This window comes from Mercurialis annua, linkage group LG1-X (assembly GCF_937616625.2).
Source record: "Mercurialis annua linkage group LG1-X, ddMerAnnu1.2, whole genome shotgun sequence".
Classification (NCBI taxonomy): Eukaryota; Viridiplantae; Streptophyta; class Magnoliopsida; order Malpighiales; family Euphorbiaceae; genus Mercurialis; species Mercurialis annua.
In genome coordinates this window covers 2271377-2294644 of record NC_065570.1, presented here as the reverse complement: position 1 = coordinate 2294644, position 23268 = coordinate 2271377, and the positions used below count along the sequence as shown (strand labels likewise).

At 29.1% G+C, this 23268-nt stretch overlaps 2 protein-coding genes across 2 annotated transcripts; both read left to right on the top strand.

The window, feature by feature from the left end:
- The first annotated feature begins 977 nt into the window (after positions 1–977).
- Positions 978–5097, top strand: LOC126665803 (putative PAP-specific phosphatase, mitochondrial). Its single transcript, XM_050358721.2, has 10 exons — positions 978–1159; positions 1251–1347; positions 1422–1524; positions 1951–2162; positions 2454–2513; positions 2727–3106; positions 3500–3578; positions 3653–3703; positions 4440–4606; positions 4906–5097. Exons 1-9 carry the CDS (start codon positions 1044–1046, stop codon positions 4587–4589), a joined length of 1248 nt encoding a protein of 415 aa, XP_050214678.1. The 5' UTR covers positions 978–1043; the 3' UTR covers positions 4590–4606; positions 4906–5097.
- An 8307-nt stretch (positions 5098–13404) lies between these two features.
- Positions 13405–15086, top strand: LOC126672647 (transcription factor MYB102-like). Its single transcript, XM_050366602.2, has 3 exons — positions 13405–13643; positions 13770–13899; positions 14147–15086. The coding sequence occupies exons 1-3, from the start codon at positions 13511–13513 to the stop codon at positions 14946–14948; spliced, it is 1065 nt and encodes a 354-aa protein (XP_050222559.1). The 5' UTR covers positions 13405–13510; the 3' UTR covers positions 14949–15086.
- Positions 15087–23268: the final 8182 nt, after the last annotated feature.

Below are 23268 nucleotides of genomic sequence, written 5' to 3'. Positions count from 1 at the left end.
ATTAATTTTTGTTTGGATGAGTTTGATTTGAAATTTATAGAAATGAAGCAGAACGATGAAACGTGGGGCTGAAGGCTGAGTAGGCAGCCACATTTGGATATACACAAAACAGATATTATTTTTCAACCAACTAATTTTTGTAATAAGATAAGGATAAAGTGTGTTAATATTTGACGTCATTTCACTTTTTGATATTCAAATTTTAGAATTATTTATTGAATTTATAGCAAGTTTTTAAACTATATTTTATTAAATGTAATATTATTTATATATTGACTATGTAAAATTGCATCTTAAGGTAGTTTAGTTGATTTTTATGGATAAAATTGATTATGTGTAAATCAAATTTAATTTAAGAGTAAAAATCAACTAAAGGATACTTTAGAACTTGATTATATAATTAATATTTGTGTTAGGAAAAATAGATCAAAAATGTTATATTACTATCTTCTGAAAAATAATTAAATTATCATGTTTTTTTTAATTTATTAATTATTTTGATAAAAACAATTAAGAGTAAATTAATATAAAGCTTCCATGTATATCATAAATTAAAATTTAATATTTTTTTAAATTAAATAATTTGATTTTCCATTTTTAATTATACAAACAGTACAGCATTATTTCAAATTTTTGTATCAAATCGTTAACGGAATTATAAGTGAGGTATTAAATTGTTTGAAAATATCAAATCATTTAAAAATGAGTACGAAATTAAACTTTTAATTGTTAAAAAATTAAGTTTGAAATTGTTTTATTTTTAAATAAAAAATGCAAATTGTAAATTATGAGTTTACAAAATAACTCAGTTAAATCAACAAATTTTAAAAAATCAAACAGAAATGGTATACTGCAATTGACCAGTCAAAATTTTAGTTGGGCCACATAAAAACACGGTTACCTTTTTCAGAGGCCTACATTTCGGCCCATGATGCTCTTCACAACTGATAACCAACATGTAAAACCGGGAATCGTTAAATTAAATCCTCTCTCTGTATGTGAGGAAGAGCAACTGCCAACCAGCCAGTCTCGCTCACACTCCAATGGACCTTCTACATTCCTCCGCTTCTTCCTCCATCGCCGTCCGATACTTCCGCCTCCATCACCACCGTCCTCCGTCACTCGCACCTCGACGCCGAACATGTTTCTCTCCTGTAAGGTCCACTCCACTCAATTCTTCTCTAATTTCCTCATTTTATAACATCACATTTTTTTAATCAAATCTATTTTCTCGGCGCTATATGTTTCAGGTCAAGTCTTCCGTCTCCGATTCGCGAGGCAAAGTACCGCCGTGAACTCGAAGCTGCCGTCGCAGTCGTGGAGAGAGCCTGTCGTCTTTGCGTAGACGTAAGCATTATATTTAATTCCTTATATTTTTATTTGCTTTTGTATTTTCATTAAATTTATGTGTTATTTTGCAGGTTCAAAAATCTCTTCTATCTAGCGATGGAAGTATAGTTGAAAAGAATGATCAGACTCCGGTCACTATTGCTGATTTTGGAGTTCAGGCTCTTGTCAGCTTAGGTATTCGGATTCCGTTCATGAAAATCGAATTATTTCTATCTTGTGTGTGTTGTTATTTTAAATCAATTTTATGTTTTATTGTATGCGAATCTGAAAAATAGGCGAAAAACGCGCTAAACATGTTTATTCATTTGTTTGCATGCTATGAAATTCATTTGATTCTAAATGTTTATGTTTGAAAAAAATTAAAACAGCTATGATCTTACCAATGTGTGAGAATTTAATTGAATTGTTTGGCTGTCAAACACTTTACGAGGATTGATTAATCCGTGATGCATTTATGGTTGACTAATTAGAATTAAAATGAGTTCAATTCTTGCATTCGTAGGCTTCCTAGTGAGAATTTTATCATGATGTCGTTTGATTATTCTATATGTTTTGTGTTTTCTGGTAGGTAAAATTCTTCTTTATATTTTGGTTGTACAGAACTGGGTAAACTCTTTCCTAGTATTCCCTTGGTTGCTGAAGAGGATTCTGGTTTCGTACGCGCAAATAATCTGGTGGATTCTGTTGTGAGTGTGGTTACTGATCATGCCAGCTCAGAGGATAAACCATTGGAACATGATAACGTCCTGGCAGCAATTGACAGAGGTGGGAAGAATCCTATTGTTTATGGAACAAAGCCAGCCACATATTGGGTAGATTCAACTGTTCGACAAAATTATCCATGCTTTTTTTTGTTGGTGTGATTTTCTTATTCAAATCATTTATGGCTGTTTTAGTAAATCATACACCGTCTAATTGCCTGCTATTTACATTTAACGAAGTATGCCACTAAACTTATATATATACATATTAAAATTTATTTAGAACTGATTTGTGATTGTTATTTTGATCAGTTAGCTCTGCAGCAGGATAGTCAACTTTAATATTTTCCGGAAGAATTATTATAGGATATGTATCTGACGTGGTTTTTAAATTCAATGCAGGTACTTGATCCAATTGATGGCACAAGGGGATTTGTCAGAGGAAATAAGGCCTTGTATGTTGTATGTTTTGTCTTTTCTCTGTTGTTTTTTATTTGAGAAATTCTCAGAACTTGAATGTTTTGACGATTTCTCAATTCTTTTATAGAACATAATCTAGTTTCTTTACGCATGAGATAATCAAAGACACTAATTTCCGGCAAACACATTCTAGTAATTTGATTCATTTTGTGGTTTTTCCACTGCCTAATCGGTTGCACATTAATCAAATTGCAGGTAGGTTTGGCTCTTGTAGTCGAAGGAGAGATTGTTTTAGGTATTATGGGTTGCCCCAACTGGCCAGATAATGTCTCCTACACAACCGCCAATGAAGCTGGAAACTTTCTATCTGGATCCGGGACCCTTGTGGTTGCCCATGTTGGCTGTGGAACATGGAGAAGGGAACTATCAAATGCGCTCGGAAGATCAGCCCAAGTTCTGGATGGTTGGACTAGATGTATTGTTGATGAATGTCACTTAGTGCCTGGAGCAAAATTTTGCCTTTCAGACAGTCAAACATGGGATTCATTGCCGCTTTCAGCTTCATTCAGTGCCACAAATGACCCCGATAGTGTTGGCAATAAGGAGATTCTCATTCTGCCTACATGCTGTGGAAGGTTCTGTCTTCTTTGTTCAATCTTCAGCTACATAATTCCACTTTGGTTGTGACTGGTCGAAGTCTTATTGCTAGTATTATGATATTGTGTTCACTATTTATCAAAGTCTATTGTGTCATTAGTATCATTTGTGAGACTAAAAGCCTAACTGATCAAGTGAAAATATGATATATCTAGAGGAGCTCAATTCTACAAGCAGCTAACTGAGACATGTCTCAGATAGCGGAGAGCTACTATGTTGATTTTTTTGCATTTGGATGGTGATGAAGAATTGTGCATTTCTTTCTCTTTTCATTTTTTAGTTTGTCTGGTTAAAGAAGTGTAAATATTGCCTAATTTCTGGATTAATAGACTTCCATCTCATTTACATGATAGAGCTATATTTGGATGCAGTTTATGCAAGTATCTAATGGTGGCTTCAGGTAGGGCATCAGTCTTCATTCTTCGATTAAAGGCTCAGAGAACCACAAAGGTAGAATGTACTTTGGAGCAAAAAAAATATAGCAAAGTTGTTGATTATCTGATGCTTTAACTCAATTACTATAGGCTTGGGATCATGCCGTCGGCCTATTGTGTGTTCATGAAGCAGGAGGAAAGGTATGTGATTCTTCGCTGGCTTCTTCTAGAATCATATATTTTTGCTGTAGGGACAAGTGCATAATCCATGGAATGACAATTTGCCATATTCTTATTGGCGTCTAATGAACGATCAATGAAGTTAATGATTGATTTTTTTATGAGGTAACAACAAAATTGTGCAACTGGCCCTATTTTCTGTAAAATGAATAAGCTGCTGCATATACTAAGAACAGTAAGAATCATTTAACTCCTTAAAAAGCAACCTCCATTTTCTTCTACAACTGTGTCGGTATGTAAATTATGAGACGAGTAATGGATTAATTCCCGTGGTATTCTAACTTTTTGAGCAAAAAGAGGAAAAATGAAAATTCCTGACCGAGTTCGCAGACGCAATATTAATACATGATCTCTTACACTGCCTTCAGGAAGATATCTGCTTGAAGAATTTTCTCTTCTGCCTCCATGGATGTGTAATTTGGGTTGAAGTCATGACTGAAATTATCTCATTAAATCAACAATGCTGTGTTAAATTCCTTCTTAAATTGTGAAATTACGAAGCATCCCCTCTTGTTTTTTGCCTTATGCTGGCTTTTAAATATTGTTGGCTTAGCTGAGGATCTTGATTCTGCATGATTATGCATCTGTGCTTTGCATTGTCCATTAAATTTTTACAGTTTGATCAATTGTTGTAGAACTGAACCAATAACTGCCTCATTTCTTTTTGAATCTAATCATTTGATACCTTTTTCATCAGGTCAGTGACTGGAAAGGAGAACCACTTGACTTTACAGCAGATCAAGTTGAACGAAGGATTATATTCCCGTCCAGCGGTATTCTTGTAACTAATGGCAAATTACATGATCGGATACTTGAGACGATCGCTTCCAGCTCAGCAATTGTTTGACAGCAATAACACTCGAGGTTTTTGACCCTTTTACGTCTTTTGTTTCCGAGCTGATTTTCAATTCAAGCTTGTAAATGTTCATTTTGAAATAATTAAGTTTAACACTATCAATCAAATTTCCTTCTTTTGGGGCACATTTAAGGTTAATTTAAGCTTCGTATAAATTTGGTCCAACACATTTCTGCAGAATTTTCGATCGGACAAAAGTAGTCTTAAATAAAACCACATTAATAATGTGTACAGTTGAATTGTCTTTATGGCAATTTATTCAAGTCCATGATTCTAATAATGATCAATGGTTTCGTTTAACGTGCAGGCAAATTGTCTGTTGGAACGCCGTGTGCCAATGATGTCTGTACAATAAATTTAAAATCTCTCATTTCTTTGTGATACCAATCAATCATGTGAAATTCTATATGGACACTTTCATTTCAGCTCTATTGACCAATCTGCTGTGAACACGTTTAGTTCAAATTCGCAATGACAGGGTTTACCTTAAGGTCCTTAATCATTATGTATCATAACACATCCTATAAGAAATAAGAGCAAGATTGCTCAGACTCTGCACTGTTATAGTATCATAATTAGCTTATTTTATCCGAATGAGTTATGAGTGTCTAAACCCGAGTAAAAAGATTCAGGCAATGAATATCTACATATGTTGGTAATAACGTATGGGAAGCAACGTAAAACTTTAATTTTTTTTATCAGATTTTCACAATTCAAACTCGATTAGAACAAGTTTAAAAAGCTGAGGCCAATAAAAAACCACATGCATGTATTTAAAACTCAATCCAACAGAGAATCGCATAGTATTATGGAGTTCATAATCGATTTTGAGCCAGTCGAGCATACAACTTAACTCATGGCCGAGATAAAGATAATCCGTCATAAAGTGAAGCTCACACATGAGCTATATCAGAATGAAAAGCATTAAAATGACCACATATTTTCTGATGAAATGGAACGTCTTCTGCTGACAAATTCTTCCAGAGGCATCAACATAAATATATAGATTGATAAGAAAAATTCTACAGCCACAAACCTTCTCCTTTAAAGGTAAAACTATAGCTAATAGATTTTTACATATACTAATTCAAGCGTAGGAGCGAACGACCAGAATCTATTCTGGCGTTCTTAAGATCTCTTCTATTTTTAATTTCAGGTCATATTTCAACCATCAAATTGCCCCGATTACGTACTCAGTGATTTACAATAGGCATATTTCAAAAATTGTAACTGACAAATACAGCTTAGCATGAACATTAGGCTGATGAATAAATACATTCATGAATAAATTTTTAATATTCGTTTTCACTCTATGTATTTCTTTTTTATCTTTTTATTTTTATACACTTATTTGACCATTGTAACAAACTATCAAAAAATTTCCCACTACTGTTCCTTTGACATTTATTATTTTCTTACAGGACCATGCATAACTAGATCATCTACCAAATTATTCAGCCATTTATCAACCATTTTCACAGAAATTACCATATTTGTATGTCCTAGTCATCAACCTTGTTTTAACATGTTCTTTTATTACTTACTAATATTGCACAGATTACAATAAGACGATAGACCCAAATCTAGAAATATATTCTGAACATATCTTACTTAGGCCAGGTGTTATCTAGTTTTTCTACCAACACTATACCAAGCTTTAATCACTCATCCCCATAATAATAATATAATTAACCTATAGTTTTTATACTGTTTGAATACATGAAATCAGAAATGGACTACGTAGTCAATTATTTTAGTGAAGTAGATAACATATTTGCATGGATAGCTTAATATAGTAACAATTAGATGGCTTTCTAAAGAAACATTGGATCTCGTATCTATAATTAGCCATAAATAAATTGAATTATTTCTTAAACAATGTCTATCTTCTACCGTATTCTAAATTTGTTGGAGCAATCATACAGCTCATTGTTTAATACAATTTTTAATAGCTCAATACATATAAATATTTGAATAATTATTCAACAAACATATATTTTATATATAGAAAATCGACCAAATCTATGTAGAGTCAACGCCAACACGTAAGTCTATAGCTGATTCGGGTAACCCGTTTTCTAAGCAAACCCTAAAATTTGGACAAGTAATTACTATTTCAAGTACAATATGTAAGCATTCCTTATAATTTTATAATGATAAATCTATATGTGAATCCACTATTTAATTTGCTGATTTGGACATATTTTTATTAATCATTTGTCTCAATGACATTGAACATGGGGACATTAGCCTAAGAATATGGTTTATTTAATGCTTTCATTATCATACTATTCTAAATGGAAAAAACTAATCTATGAATTAATTAAGGAGCATTAATAAAATTAATTTATGAGTAAGAAGAGCATCCAAGCAAGCTAATGAAGGAAATTGTAATTGGGTGGAAAATTAATTTCTTATTGTGATACAATCTGTGAATATATGTAATACGTATGAATTTTGACCGTAAACTATTTTTTAAAATTGATGTCTAAATAAGGTGAATTTAGACAATCTTTTGATAATTTCTTTTTCTTTAAAAATAATACTATTAGATATAAATTTTCTTATTCATCAAAAAAAATGATATCAATTTTCTTCCCTACTAATTGTTAATTAAGTTAATCTTTATTTCCAGCCAAAAGAAATTAAGGAAATAAAATGAATTGCATGTGTAGTATATATATAGTTAAAACTGGTACTATCTTTAAAACAAGTATTAGCAGAATATAAATATATTTAACAGTTATAAATAAAGCTAAAAATTGTCACAATCTAGCTACTTATATCAGGGGATAATAATAATTACTATATACTGATTTACCATAATTAGACTAATTAAATGTCCAGAAATAAACAGCAAGGATTGTCTTTAGAGAAGCAGACATTGGACGTCATTATGAGATGAGGTGGATCAAATTCATGAGATTAAACTTCTTGCATGATGATGCGTAAATGTTGAAATTATATCTAATTAATGTACGTTAATATATAACAATTAATTTGAACAATTGAACATAAATAGTATAAAATGCATGTTTTGGTACATGGAAAAATCGTCATCCATGCAGATAATTTCCAATATTTTTTCTTCTGCAGAATCTATATATAATATTTAGATAAAATCCCCTTTCAATTTTTATTTAAATTTAAGATAGGATGGCGTAGTTAGACGTTGTTGATGATAAAATTTAGCTCCCTCGTGGCATTGTTTAAGCTTTCAATTTAAGCCAACTCATCTTGTTGGCAATTTCAGATTTCTTAATTAAAAAAATAAATAACATTGAGAAAAAGTTTAATTTAATCCAAAGGGAGGCAAATAAATTGTCAAAGAAGATGCATTATTTGTGCCCTAATTTGGTATGCATCCATTATTATTGTTGAGCTAATTATAATGAATATATTATTATTATTATTATTATTATTATTATTATTATGTAGAAGCTGTATAAAATTATTATGACTAGAAATTGAACCTAATAATCAAAGTACTTTATACTATAGGTTTTATACACAAAAATAGTGAAACAGTATTTATTTTTCAATGAATTTCAAAAGTGCATATGTCTAGAAAAATGCGTGTTAAAACTTGAAAATAGAACCTTTTAAAAGTTGGAAATAATTGCTTTAAGTTTTGGGTGTAGTGGGCTAATTAACCTAAAAAGGAGTTCTTGAAATTAACCTCTTAAAAGTTGAAATTCTTGTTTCTTTCCGACTAGTATCATTTTACTTTCGAGTATTGTTTTACTTTTCAACGCCTTTTTCATTCCCATTATCCAATCAAAAAGGCTTTATTTGTCTCCTAAAAGTCCTATCTTCCTTTAAATTTGTGACTTGCTAGTTGTGCATTTTATTCTGTAAAAGAATATCTAGACTCGATTTAGGTAATAGTTATGGCCCAAATCAATAAAATGTTAAAAATTGTATATTAAGTTTTCTAATATCTAATTGGTTGAGTTCATTAATAAAACATGAATTAGGTCTAGAGAAGAATTTTTCCTTTCTGGTATAACAACATTAGATTACCATATTGAGTGCTAACTAAGCTAAAGCCGAACTTAATAGAATTATAGAGAGATTCTTAGATAGACTCGGTCTACCACGTCATCCGTAGACTAGCCTATAATGTTATGACACGTCATTAAAATAATGGCACTATCGTAATTTTGTTTATTACTTATTTACACTTTTAAATAGTAAATTACGATAGTGCCATTATTTTAATGACGTGTCATAATGTGATAGGGTTAGTCTATAGATGACGTGGTGGACTGAGTCTACCTAAGAATTTCTCTAGAATTATATTGGATTAATTATAAAAAAATTATGATTTTTAGTATGCTTTATAAATACAACACGGATTCAAAAATTTGGCAAAAACAATTATTAATTTTATTTTTTTAGCAAATTGGAGTAGCGGTTTATTTTACACTGAAAAAATACTGATGTAGTTGCCGCAACGGTGTATATTTTTGGTGTTTACATGTGTTTTTCCAATAGAAAGTAGCTCAGTTTTTTAAATTTATAAAAATATAAAAATTGATGAATGATTTTGTCAAGTTTGAAAATTCACAATAATAGTGAAACACTATTTATAAAATTATTTATATTTAATTTAGAGAAAAGTATTCTAAGACCCCTCACCTTTTTTACAATTCACAGTTTGATACCTTTTGTTTGAAAATCAAACGATTTGGTAACTCAGTTTTGATTTTGTAAACTATAGGTAGTAAATCATTAATGGCATGAAATGTGAGGTGCCAAATCGTTTAAAAATGAGATAACAAATCGTTGAATATCAAATCGTTTATATAATTAAAATTGAGGTAGCAAATCGTTTGAAAGTACATTTCAAATTATTGACGGAACTAATAGAATGGGTTTATAGTTTACAAAATCAAAACTGAGGTATAAAATCGTTTGATTTTCAAATAAGAAGTACCAAATTATAAATTATGACAAACGTGAGGGGTCTTAGAGTAATTTGCTCTTTAATTTATATTTAGTTTAATTATAAGAACCGTGAAAAATCTATCATGCTATTTTGAATTCTAAAAGAAGAAAATATTGTGATTAAGTTTTTGAACTATTGAAAATCAAATGGAAAAGGTAGCTGGAAACAAGTTATTATAAATTTTGTGGTAAAATGCATTATTAGCAATTATAAACTGTCATTTTTCTTCTAAAGATTATAAAGATTGTGATTAAGTCTTTAATATGTTTTTTTTTTCTTTGGCTAAGTGAAAAAATTAGAAGGTTTGATAGAAGAAGTAATTGCTGAATCAATAAATGTTAGCATAGTCAATGAAAATGAGTTTCCTGACGTTTAGGCTGACATCAAATCAAGCAATTGTGGCTGAGAAACAGTGGAGTTTTATATAACAAAATTCATGGATTGCGGCTATGCATATCATTGATATTAGACCACTGTTACTTGTCCAAGAAAAAAAATTGGAGTCACTAGATGTTTAAACTATTTCATTTTGTCTATGAAACTTTAATTTGTTTCAATTTAGCCATTAAACTTCAAATTACAAATAACTCGGAGTTTTACGGTGATAGCATATCAAATTAAGTCTAGAAGTAGCTAAATCTTATCACGTCATGAAGATATAATTTTAACTTTATACTATATTTAAAATTTAGTTGGCGCGATTTTTTTTTAATATTAATCATTGATGTAAGAAAAAAATATGGACAGAGCTGGATTGAAACCACCTTAAATTTGAGATATGTTTTATTCCGGACTGTTGTTGGAATTTTTTTGAAATTTTTAAAGAAAAAAAAAGATGCAATTTATAGTGAAATTGAGGTTATATGAAATTTAAGCTCAGACTAAACGATCATATATATATATATATAGCCAGTATTGAAAAAAATTACGATTCCGTCACTGGAGATGGCAACACCCGATTGCTACAAAGACTTAATTTGTTGTGAAATCACAAAAAAAACTTTTATTGTCTGAAAATTTGAAGTTTGGAATCTAAAGTGAAACAAATTAAAGTTTCGTGGCCAAAATGACTAACAAACAAAGTAATGATTCTAAAAATTTAATAGCCATATCTAGTACTGTTAATTTCTTGATGCTGGAACCAATGGACGATAGCTTCCTCACATGAGAAATGGATATTATGTTATGTGGGCTCAATAACTCATAAGTTTAACCTTTTTCATCTACAAGAACAAAGAGTCCTTCGTGTTCACACAAGAACTAAGAGTCAATTATTTTCCTTTGTGGTTTTAAATTAATGTTGACTATATATATAGGCAGCTCCTTCTGTCTTATATAATTTAGTACTAAAGTTGCCAAAAAATTAAATTTTTAATTTTTTAAAAATGTATTAAAATTTTGAAAAGTTATGTAATCAGTTTGATTAATTTTTCGGAAATCTATTAAATTTTTTAAAATCAAATTAATTCTGACTACATATCAATTGAAAGTGTACTTAATATAATCGAAAAAAAATTGTCAATTGAGATATCATATTATGAAAATAAATTAACTTGGATATTTTTTAGAACGATTTTAAAAAAATATTGAATAGTTAGTAAATAATTTTTTCGACAATAGTTAGATTAAAAAATATATTTATAACCTTTTAAAAATTTGATTTTTTTAGGTACATTAGACCAATCTGGATTAGTCTTATTTTTTCGGAATCAAAGGCAAGCTAGCTTATGCTAAATATTTTTCCGGACAGTTTGTCATTTCCCACAATTTATAATTGAGAATAGACATGCATGAATGAACCGGAGCTAGTCAAGAAAATAATAAAGGGCAAGGTCTTGTATAATTATTTAATTAGATATATAAATTGGCAAAGATTAAATAATAAACTTTTTGACTGTAGAGATTATATTAATTAACAATTTCATCCAAAAAAATAAATTATTAGATGAAATTTTTTTAAAAAAATTCTATTTAATTAACAGACAAAATGATCATTAAACCTTTTTTTTAAAATAAATTATCATTAAACTTAAAGCTTGAACAATTACAAATTTATTTTTGTATCTAAGACTTTCTATCATAATTTTTTTTATATCAGATCAAACAATTACTTAACCTAATAACTTAAATTACTTACACATAGACAGGGGCGGACTTAGGAAGAGCGTATGGTGGGCAACTGCCCACCTTATAATTTTAAGTCCCTTTAAAAAACATTAATATAGAATTGAAAAATATAATTTTATCACCTTAAATTATATAGTTTGCCCACCTTAAAATTTATTTGTTGTCAATTTTACTTATCTTTTAAAATTTCAATATAATTTTGACCACCTTATAAAATATTTCTGGGTCCACCACTGCACATACACAATATTATTTTTACATTTTATTAAATTATATCCTTTTGAAACCCTAATTCCAATTTTTATTTTCATGCAAAAGTGACTATTTATAACAATAATAAGAAAAACCTTATCTTAAAAATTATTGGATGAGAAGCCTTTTATCACAATATTCGTATCATAAATGTTCCTATATTTTGGCCAACAGTGCCGCACTCTATTATTGATATACTGAATTAAATGCTATTTCTTAGTCTACGCCTTATTTAGTTAACCTATTAATTATCAGATTAGTTTCAATCATTTGGAAAATGACCTATAATTTCATGCAAAATGCCTTAAATACCCATGAAAGATGCAATATCAGCGTCCCCAGTCAACAAGCTATCAAGGGACAAAATTGAGTTTTAGAGAGAAATTAATTAAAAAAACTGTACTTATTAAATTAAAAGATAATAGCAGAGCGGCCATTTTCATATAAATGGTGGCATGCATGAAGATCCAGAAACCCTTGATCAAAGGTCGTATCTCAAAGGGGTACGTGTCTACTTGAGGTTGGTGACAGCTAATTTAAATCCAGGAAGGCAGGAGTGACACTTATAGCCAGAAGAAAACGATAGGCAAATACAACATTTTTATTAAAGATTTTAGCTCATAAATTAAAAAAACTAATTAAAATATTATAATTATAGCATCATCACACTACATTTGATAGTATATTTTTTATAATTACATTTGATAATATTAGATTTAAAAACAATAAAAATAAGTAATTGATACTTTTTTCATCTCAAGAATACTAAAAAATTCCATTCTAAATGATCCAGAAAAATTAAAAAAATATATTTTTATTAGTTAAATGATAAATATAAATTACTTTTAAAAAATATTTTATGCAAATGTCATTACATGATATAAATTTTCTATTTAGTTAACCGAAAATAATCAAATTATAATTTTTATACGACGCACTCTATTATTGATTATTATATAATGAAATCTCCATCATTTTCTCAAATAATGTAATAATAAGAATATTCTCTTTTGTAAAGATATAATAAACAATTTATTTATTATGTAGTTTTTATTTTTATTTTGACAAACGGAATATTAGCTATAGTAAAAAACATCGATAAAAATTATTATTAAGTATTTCTTGATTTTGTGAAACGATAAGATTTTTAAAATATAATACAAAAATAATTCTGGAGTAAGTAATATTACGAAATAATATACATATATGAAGTTCTTGAGAAAAAAAAATACACATATGAAGTTAAGCTAAGATATTAATCAGTACTGGTAAATAACTTTTTGCATGATGTTTATGTTGTTAAATTTAGAGAGGACAGCTTTTTAAATTTTATTTTTTGAGTTTTAATTTAGTCCAAAAAGGATGGACACGTAGCCATGGAGATAAACAGTGGACGGCACCGAATCCCTTTGACTTTCTATAAGTTTCTTAACCTTCTTATTTTCTCTATTTATACACAAGTACGTCCCCCATACGGACCCTACACCCAATTTTCTTTCTTACAACTTGCAATCTATCTCTCTAATCAAATACCCTAAAAAACACAGTCCTAATAATTTTAAGTTTCTAAAATTAATTAACCATGGGTAGAGCACCTTGTTGTGACAAAAATGGTCTCAAAAAAGGACCATGGACACCTGAAGAAGATCAGAAACTCATTGATTTTATACAGAAAAATGGCTATGGCAACTGGAGAACACTCCCAAAGAATGCTGGTACGTTACATAAATTTTAATAGTGTATGCATGGTTTATATTTATATATACTTTCTATTTTCTTGAGGTTTATTTCGATGAAACTAAATTTTTTTGTTCAATTCTTGAAATTTGTTATTGTTTTAGGGCTTCAAAGATGTGGAAAAAGCTGTCGTCTTCGTTGGACTAATTATTTAAGACCTGATATTAAAAGAGGTCGGTTTTCATTTGAGGAAGAAGAGACAATAATTCAGCTGCACAGTGTCTTGGGAAACAAGTAAGACTTCTCAAATTAATATTTGTTCTTTTTAGGGTTAAATAATTGTACAATTATTGAATTATAAACTTCTTATATTTTGGTTACATCATTTCATATTTATCAAATCGGGAGGTTACTATCGCAATTTAAGTCAATACTTGGTTATATTTAAATGAAAAGATATCATAATTTGTCTGAATTAACCGAGTAAACTCTCATTATTGAGTTTAGTTAATAATTGAAGTGAACTTTGTTTTGATAATAGGTGGTCGGCAATAGCTGCTCGGTTACCGGGGAGAACGGATAACGAAATCAAGAACTACTGGAACACGCACATTAGAAAAAAGCTACTTCGAAGTGGAATCGACCCCGTAACTCATAGTCCAAGGCTCGATCTTCTCGACCTATCTTCAATTCTCGGCTCGTCATTTTACAACGCATCTCAAATGAACATATCAAGATTGATGGGGGTTCAGTCCATGGTTAACCCCGAGCTTCTCCGATTAGCCTCATCGCTCATCTCATCTCATAATCAACGTGAAAATAATAGCCACAACTTTGTAATTTCTCAACAAAATGGTCAAGAAAATCAGCTGAGCAGTCTCCAAGTTCAAAACCAATTTGTTCAACCGAACCAGTTTCAAGAAATGCCGACCACTACCACAACAAGTCCATACGTTAACTTTTGTAATGAAACACAAATAATGGACCCAAATGTGGACAATTACCCTTCGAATATCACCGACCAAAATTCTCAAATGAATCAAGATTGGCAAAATGGCTTATTGGGTACTTCAAATTTACCAGAAGATTATTTAGCTCTACAAAATTACAACAATTTCTATGGATCTCATCACCAAACAGGAATTATCGACCCGTCGTCTGAAACCTCTAATTTCGGGTTCACGTCAGTTTTATCGACGCCTTCTTCAAGTCCGGCACCGTTGAACTCAAACTCAACGTACTTCAATGGAGGAAGCAGCACTGAAGATGAGAGGGAAATTAGCTACAGCAGTATGTTGGAATATGAAATACCAGAAATTTTAGATGTTAGTAATTTCATGTAATTTAAGAAAAATGAGATTGATCAATGAGTTTATTATTTTGTTTAATCTCATGTCCGTCCAAAATTCCGGGCTATGAATTTGGCATTCTTCATAGGTGTAAAATCTACTACTAATTAATTTGTTTTAATTTTCTTCCAATCTATCTTTACTGTATTAATTTCTTAATTTAGCACATGACATTATATGTTTTTTTAATGCGTAATTATACGGTGTTCTTAACGGTTTTCAATTATAAAACTGCACCTTTTAAGATTTTTCAAATCCAGATTAATCTCCACTCAAGCCAAATAGGTCTTTTACGGAAGACAAAAATTTATCTCCAAACTTTAAACAGCTGCATATAAACTTCCGCAACCGGAAAAGTCTTACCTTATGTTTCCTAAGAAAATAGTATTAAATAGCACAACATTTTTTTACAAAAGAACACACTATTAGATTTCTCCATTTGCGTACAAATTAATAAAGAAGTAACATCTTTTACTTCCCTAAATTGGGACACAAGTTATCTATAAGAGGGAAGATATTAAAAAATGAAATCCAACACAACAATTAACAAAGATATAATTTTGTTTCAGAGATCCCGACAGATAAGTCAAGCTCCGGCGACTCTTTCCGGCGACAAGAACCAAAGATCGCGGGCTGAACACGTGTACCTGCCACCTGTATGAGAAGTGTCTTTTCACGTACTAATAAAGTAATATATGCATGGGGAGTATGGTAACGAGAGACTTTGAGAAAATTAAAATATAATTAAAAAGTTTATACGTGTCTTTATTTTATGGGTGACTTAATGCTTCAATGTGGGACCACAAAAAGTTTATTATTTCTTGATAAAAGAAGGTTTTTTTTTTAAATAATGGCGTGGGTCTTGTGGTGTATTTGGCCCTTTATTATCCTCTCGCCATTAATAGCTTCAGTGTCAAAGCAGAGACTTAAACATATTTACGTCATCGTTTTGGACACGTGGTATCAATAAATAGAGATAAGTGGGACCTATATATCTTTTCTTTTAGATGTAAATTATTGAATAATCTATTTAATCCAGCTATTTAAACTTAGTTTGTCATAAAAGAGTTAAATTTAAAAATAATTAAAACATGTGTTTTTATAAAAAAAATTGAACAAATAAAAAATTATCACGTCATGTGATATAAATTTAAATTCTTTCATTCAATCCTCCTTTGATTGAGTTCGGAAAGGGATGATTTTCTAGTTTTGATAAAAAAAACACCCTTTTCCTTCTGTCTGTCCATATAAGTTTTATAGTTGAATTAAACTGCTCTGTTTCCGAGAGTTTTGTGAGTATTTGGTGTGTGTTTATGCCGTTTTGTTGAGTTTATTTTGTTCAATAATTATTCAAAAAAAAAAATTAGAGATTGTCCGAATTTTATATTTAAGTTTTTGAAGATTTAAGATTTTTATATCATCGTTTGAAATATATTATCAGCAGAACAATAGATCAATGGAAATTCAAAGGGTGTAATTGATGTCAGGGACTCATAGTTATTCACATTTGTAAAATTTGTATTTTTAAATTTGTATTTTTGTTTCGTTTATTTTCGTAGATCAGTTATAGGATTTTTAATTTTAATTTTATCTACAATATACTTAGACGTTTTAAATTGTATTACTCGTTTGTTTCCTTAATATTTATATATACATACGAATATATAAATATGATAAGTAACTATTCAAATAATAAAAACGATGTATAATTCAAACAAAAATATAAAAATATTGTCTATATATATGGAACGTAAGAGTATCCTACATTCACATAAATATATTTTTTAAATATTAATTAATATTTTATATTGTAAGAAAATTGATAGTTTGTACTTAATATTAGGTCAAATAAAAAAAGGTCAAACATTTTATGAAAGTTTTACAAAAGTCGAAACATTTTAATTTTATCTAATTTTTCCTGAAACGCATAATTTCGTTTTAATAATGTCCAATTATGTAATTTTACTCATGCGGCAGCTATGTGGCTCTAATGTGGCATGTCACACATTAGCGTCACATTAGCAAAATTGTGTAGTTGGACATAATTGAAACGAAATTATACGTTTTAAGACAAATTGAAAGGTTTGGACTTTTGTGGAACTTTCATAAAAAGTTTGGCATTTTTTGATCATTTGGCCTTAATATTATTAGAATTTAAAATTTATGCTGTAATTTTAAAATATATTAAAATTTATGGTTTAATTTATATTTCATATTTTTGTAAATAATGAGATATCACAATGTGCTTAAAATCTTAATTTTAAGTCTGAATCATAATCGATCACAATACCAAAAGAAAGCAATAATGCATATCTAAAATTTGAAATCTCATGGAAGACAGTCGTTTAATTAGGTATATTTGGGAAGATGACAAGTTAATGATCAAAGTGAGACCATATAATTTTAGAAAGAAAACAAAACTCCATATACACACAACAAGCAATATGGAAGCATATGTTTCATATTCTTATTGTTCTTCCGTGTTCAGGATTTGTTCTCCATACACACATGCTCAAATTCCAGTCAATTGGTTACCCCTTTAGAAATGTGGGGTAATCGAATTAACCAAACAAATTAAATTAAAATTTTAATCTAATTCGGAATTGGTTAATTTAAAAAAACAATTCAACATGATTTATAAAAACTTTAAAATATTTTAATAGGATATAAAAACAATTTACTTTCTAAATTTATATGTAATGAGCAATTTATTATACAAATTAACCAAAATAATCGAATGCATCAAATATGGAGTCCAGTTTTTATTCGATATGTATATGTATTTCAATTATGGTTCGGTTTAAAAAATAATTAAATTTAATTTTGGTTAGTTTAATTCAGTAAGCAAACCGACCGATACACACCTTTATTCTCAGTTATACATGTTCATGAGTTTTGGTATCCGGTCCGCTAGCCTAGATCCGTCTCTTAAAAGTCAGGCTTAGACACTAACTTTTTTATCACAAATCCGATCTGAGCCCAATAAAAACTCGTTATTGTATGGGCGGGCTCGGTCTTTCTTTATTTTTTATTTACAATTTCTCATATAAGTCTGAAACGAATCCGTATATATGAAATATAAGAGCTAAATTTAGATAGTAAATATAAAATCCGAACCAAACTTAAACTTATTTAAAAAAATTTAGTAAATCTAGCCAAACACGAACAAGCTCAGCATAGCCTATCCGATAAGTGAAATCATTTTGAGAAATATCATGATCAAGCTCATGAGTCATAAAAGAAATTGAGGAACAGGATCCTTAATGATTGATCGAACAATGTCAATTCTAAAAATGAAAAAAAAAATGTGAAATCGCCGCCAGAAAATGACAAGTACTCGTACGATTTCAAGCTCTGGTCACCGGCTAACAAGGTCAAAAACACCCTCCCAGCATCATGTAAGCTATTCGTCATTTATACATCACAGAAAAATTAGGATAATTTTTTGTCTACAAATTAAAGAAAATTCGTCCACAGTCACATTTTCAAAGTTTTAATCATAAATGAGCTTGACGTGTCACCAAAATACAGGATAATTTACCAAATTTTTGCTTTGAAATTTTATGGATATAAAGACATACAAATATTAGAGTTTGAGCAAACGGTTGGCTTAATTAAAACCTCTAATTTAATTAAATTTAAATTATTTAACTTTCTAGCAAAATTGACAAATTAAATATTATTTAATATAAAACCGAATCTAATAAAATTACCCAGTTATTCAGGTAAATTGAGAAAAATAATATATATATATAATTGATTCAACTAATTAATTTTTTAAAAAGAATTATCAATAATCAAATTGAATTTTTATTATTTAAATAGATCAAACTAATTAAATAATTTTTTTTTAATTTGATTTAATTTAATTTAATTTGAATGTATTAATTAACTCGATTAAACCGAACTATGTATTCCCTCGGCTTTTGTATTTTTATCTAATTCCATATTATGTATATGATAAATATGTAAATGTAATTGAAATGAGTCGACCTTAAGAAAGACACACATTTCATTTTCATGATCAAACCGTCCAAAGAAAAAGCTAAACATTGTTTTTGAATAAGTAAACTCTTTAAAGTGTGTTTATGTCTTTGCCTTTAGTATTTTTTTTCTTTGTTCTTTTTAATTACGTGTCTGTCCTTTTTTCTTTACTTCTTATTTGTCTGTAAGATATTGATCGATTACTCATAATTATTCATAAAGTTTCTATTGTGGGGATCTTACGTTATTGACTAATATTTGTCTTTGTTAGAGGAGTAATTATATTTTTTTCTTCTAAATTTAATAATTATTGGTCTATTTTTGTTGCTGTTATAGAAACAACATATGTTGTTTGATTTTGAGACTTATGGTAAAAGTAATGAAAAAAAAAAGGGTAATATTCTGTTGTAACCTTAATTTATGCAAATGTTTCAAACTTGGGGTATGCACTGCAACACTCTGGCTGCATTTCTTTGAGGATACATTAAAAAATGGATTAGTTTGATGTAGTATTTAAAGTAATAATGTCAAATAATCGATTTGTGTAAAAATAAAAATAAAAATTAATATTTTAATTTATTTTTACAATAAATTAGTGCGCAAATAAAAAATTACATAATGTTATCAAAAAATTCTTCAATTTAAAGTTTATTCAATTAATAACTGAATTATTTGTTGTCATTTATTAATTGACTTGTCAATTTATTGTCTCGTGTGTGATAAATATGTGAAGAATTCATCATCATCAGATTAATTTGATCTTAAGTAGATTCGAGCAGTGGTAAAACCAAAAAATGTATTCATATGGGGGCAATTTCTTTTATAGACCGATATAACATTCAACAATTTTTATGTCAATTGATCTTTTTTTCTAAACAATTAGATTAAACGATACATCTTTTAAACGAATGATTTGTTGTTTGCCTTTTTCTTTAATTTTAAGATCAAACAGTTTGTCATCCGCTTGTATTTTCAAAAGAAAATAGTTCGCTTCTCTTCAAAATAATTATTCGGCGCTCATTGATTTTTAGCATTATGGAAACCCACCCCTCTTTGTCCTACCCTAGTTCCGCATTTGGTTCCGAGATCGATTATGTAGCTCTTTTACTCGGAAAAATTTAGGAGCTAAATATATCACATATAAAACTATTTTTGGCTCTTGAACAATAATTAAGTTAATTAAATATCTGGTCCTGTTCAGGCAATATTATTCTGATCAACTAGCATTATAACAAATGATTCAACATTACTCTAATGATTTTGATATCACTCAAGGGTCCACCCCAAAGGTCTCCTAATTATAAGATTAGATGAACATGGCCCGGTCCTTTGAAATATCTTCAAAACCAAAAGAGTAAATAAAAAGTTTAAAAAAATAAAAAAATAACTTTAAAGTTGGCAATAATTAATTTCTTTCTTTTGGTTTTGACCAAAACAAGAATTGTACAACTTATTCTTTTGAATTAACACATAACTTGGACTTAAGCTGCACTTACTTGTCTTATGCATACTTATATGGCATTGTCTAAAATTAATCATTTAAGGCACTTAACACGCTATAAGCTAAAATTAGCTGAATTATTGAGAAAAAGCCCAAAATTTCCATTATCCAATAGTATATATGAATTAGAGAAACCTTAGTTTATGCATTTAGAATATGTTGATCGAAATATCAAATTATAAAGGCATAACATGTATCGGGGTCCTGTACTATCACAGATTGAATCCCTATACTAAAAACCGTATATTTGTATTCCTACACTATCAATTGCAAATATATTGATTCCTCCGTCTATTTTTTGTTCCTGTTAGGGATGAACTCAATATGTTTGAATGGATGGAAATGTATCAAAGTATTTAAATTGTAAAATTAATTAATAGTATAGGAATTTAATGTGGACGTTTTTTAGTACAAAAACTCAATCATTAAAAGTGTGATAGTCCGGAAATCTAGACAAATAAACCAATTGTAAATTATAAAAAAATACTGAAAAATTAAAAAAAACTGAAAAAAAAAGATTTCATCATCTAAAAACATTGAATCTTTTTACCTTTATTCGTCAATAGTTTTCTTTTTTTTTGGTAAATTGTTTGTTATAGTTGAAAATTTTAAAATCGTCAATTTTGACTTATTTCTCATTCTATTATCAACAATAGGCTTTTGTTCAAATAAAAATAAAAAAAATTATCTTTTATATTTATTATTCTAATTTTCTTTTTTATCATCAAACATTTCAAATATAAAGCAGTAAGGATATATTGAATTTTTTTCCACTTTAAATTAAATAAATGGCTATAGTTAAAACTGCATATTAAAAAATGAGTTTAAATTGAAATATTTTAAAATTTATACCACACACGAGAAAAATTTAAAAAAAAAAATTGATAATTAAACTTTGAAAGTAGAGTACCGAAAATAGATAAAAGAACAATCGAAGATAATAATAATAATCAAATATTAAAATCTATTACTCTATTTCTTAGTTCCGCCCTATATATAGAGTGTGCTTGGGGGGATCCAGGGGCCGACTCTCCTTACTGAAAAAATATTTTTAAAAAAAGTATTTGGGTTTTTGTGTAGGTGCAGACCTTAGAGGTGAGCACGGTTCGGGGGAATCCGGGATTGACAAATCTCCGGAACCAAACCAAAAGTCGGAGATATCAAAAATTGGATCTCCGGTTTCATACCAATAATCGGTTCGGTTCGGTTAGCATATTTTATTTTTCGGTATGGTTCAGTACGGGAATTCGGTTCTAATGGTTCGGTACGGTTCGGTACGGATATCTCTAGAACCACAGATATTGTTTTATTTAAAATATAATCTCTACTATATCATAATATATTATTTTAACTTTTAAAATTAATTAGCTACTCGTTCATTCTTTTATATTTTCAACTATCACAAATAAATAATCATCAATAAAATAAAAGAGCACAACATGTATATTATCGTTCGAGTTAATATTAAATTTTTGATTATTTGATAAGGATACTTTTATTTATTCTCAAATTTAAACTATATCATTTTTGTTAAAACTGTGTAATTCGGTCAATAGTAGAAAATAATGAATATGTAAATTGTTCATACCAATTTTTAAAAATATTTTTAATAATTATTAAATATTTGACAAATTCATATAATTTTATAAAATAATTTTAATGTTTATTCAAAGTTAATATAATCAAATTAAATGTAGAATAATATATATATATATATATATATATATATATATATATATAATTTCGGTTCTTCGGTTCGGTTCGGTACGGTTCGTCTTTCGGTACGGTTATTTATAAAAGATCCAGAACCGTACTAATAAAAGTTTCGGTACGGTTCAGTTCGGGGAAAGTCAATGGTCAACGGATATTTTTCGGTCCTGTATATTTTTGGTCCGGTTTTCGATTCGGTTTTGAGATATACAGGGTTCGTGCACGCCCCTCCTACAAGTGTTAGTGGGAGGTTTTTTCTTGTTAAAATTGCCTCTACAAGTGCTAGTAATCACCACTACACTGAGTTTATAGTCGTTTTATTTTTTTAACTAGCAGAACATCAAAATTCCGATCCTTCTAAATTGGAATCCTAATTTCGCCCTTAAATATGCTAGTATATAAACGACGGGAGGTCATGTTCGAAATAAATTTTCAAGCTACACCTAAAATAAAATAAAAATGTCGTAGAATACACTATGTCAATGAAAGATATTGCTGGCATCAGTCGATGGACTAATAATAGTTATAAGCATTTTGTGATTCAATGCATCTTGTTTATTTACCATGCACTCGCCAGTGTGAAAACTGGCTTCCGTGATGAAACCAAACATGAATTAAATCCTTAAATTTGAATATAAAAATACGTCAGTATCAAATTTATTAGCAGACCAAGATATACATATGAATATAAAAATATATCAATCTACTTATCCTTATATTTGATTATAACTTTTTTTCTGTAATTTTCTGAAACTGTCAATTAGATACATTTTAATAACCATGTGTTTGCACTGGCCCAAAAAGAGCTCATATGGGCTAATTCGGATTTTTGAGTCCAAAAGCCATCAACTATCATTTTGTTCCTATCTTAGCTTAGTAGTTATCTTTTTTAGTTATTATCTTAATTATTTAGTTTAGTATTATCTAAATAAGAAATTGTATCTCACTAGACTAGATTTTCTATTTTAGGGTTTGTCCCCTATAAATAGTTAGCTTTAGGTTTATATTCTCTACAACTCAAATCAATCAACAAATACAACTTCAAAGCCCTGCGCTTTTCTATCCCCAACCTCCGCGGTTGGTTAATTTAGGAGTAGGAGTAGTTTAAACAAAAATCTC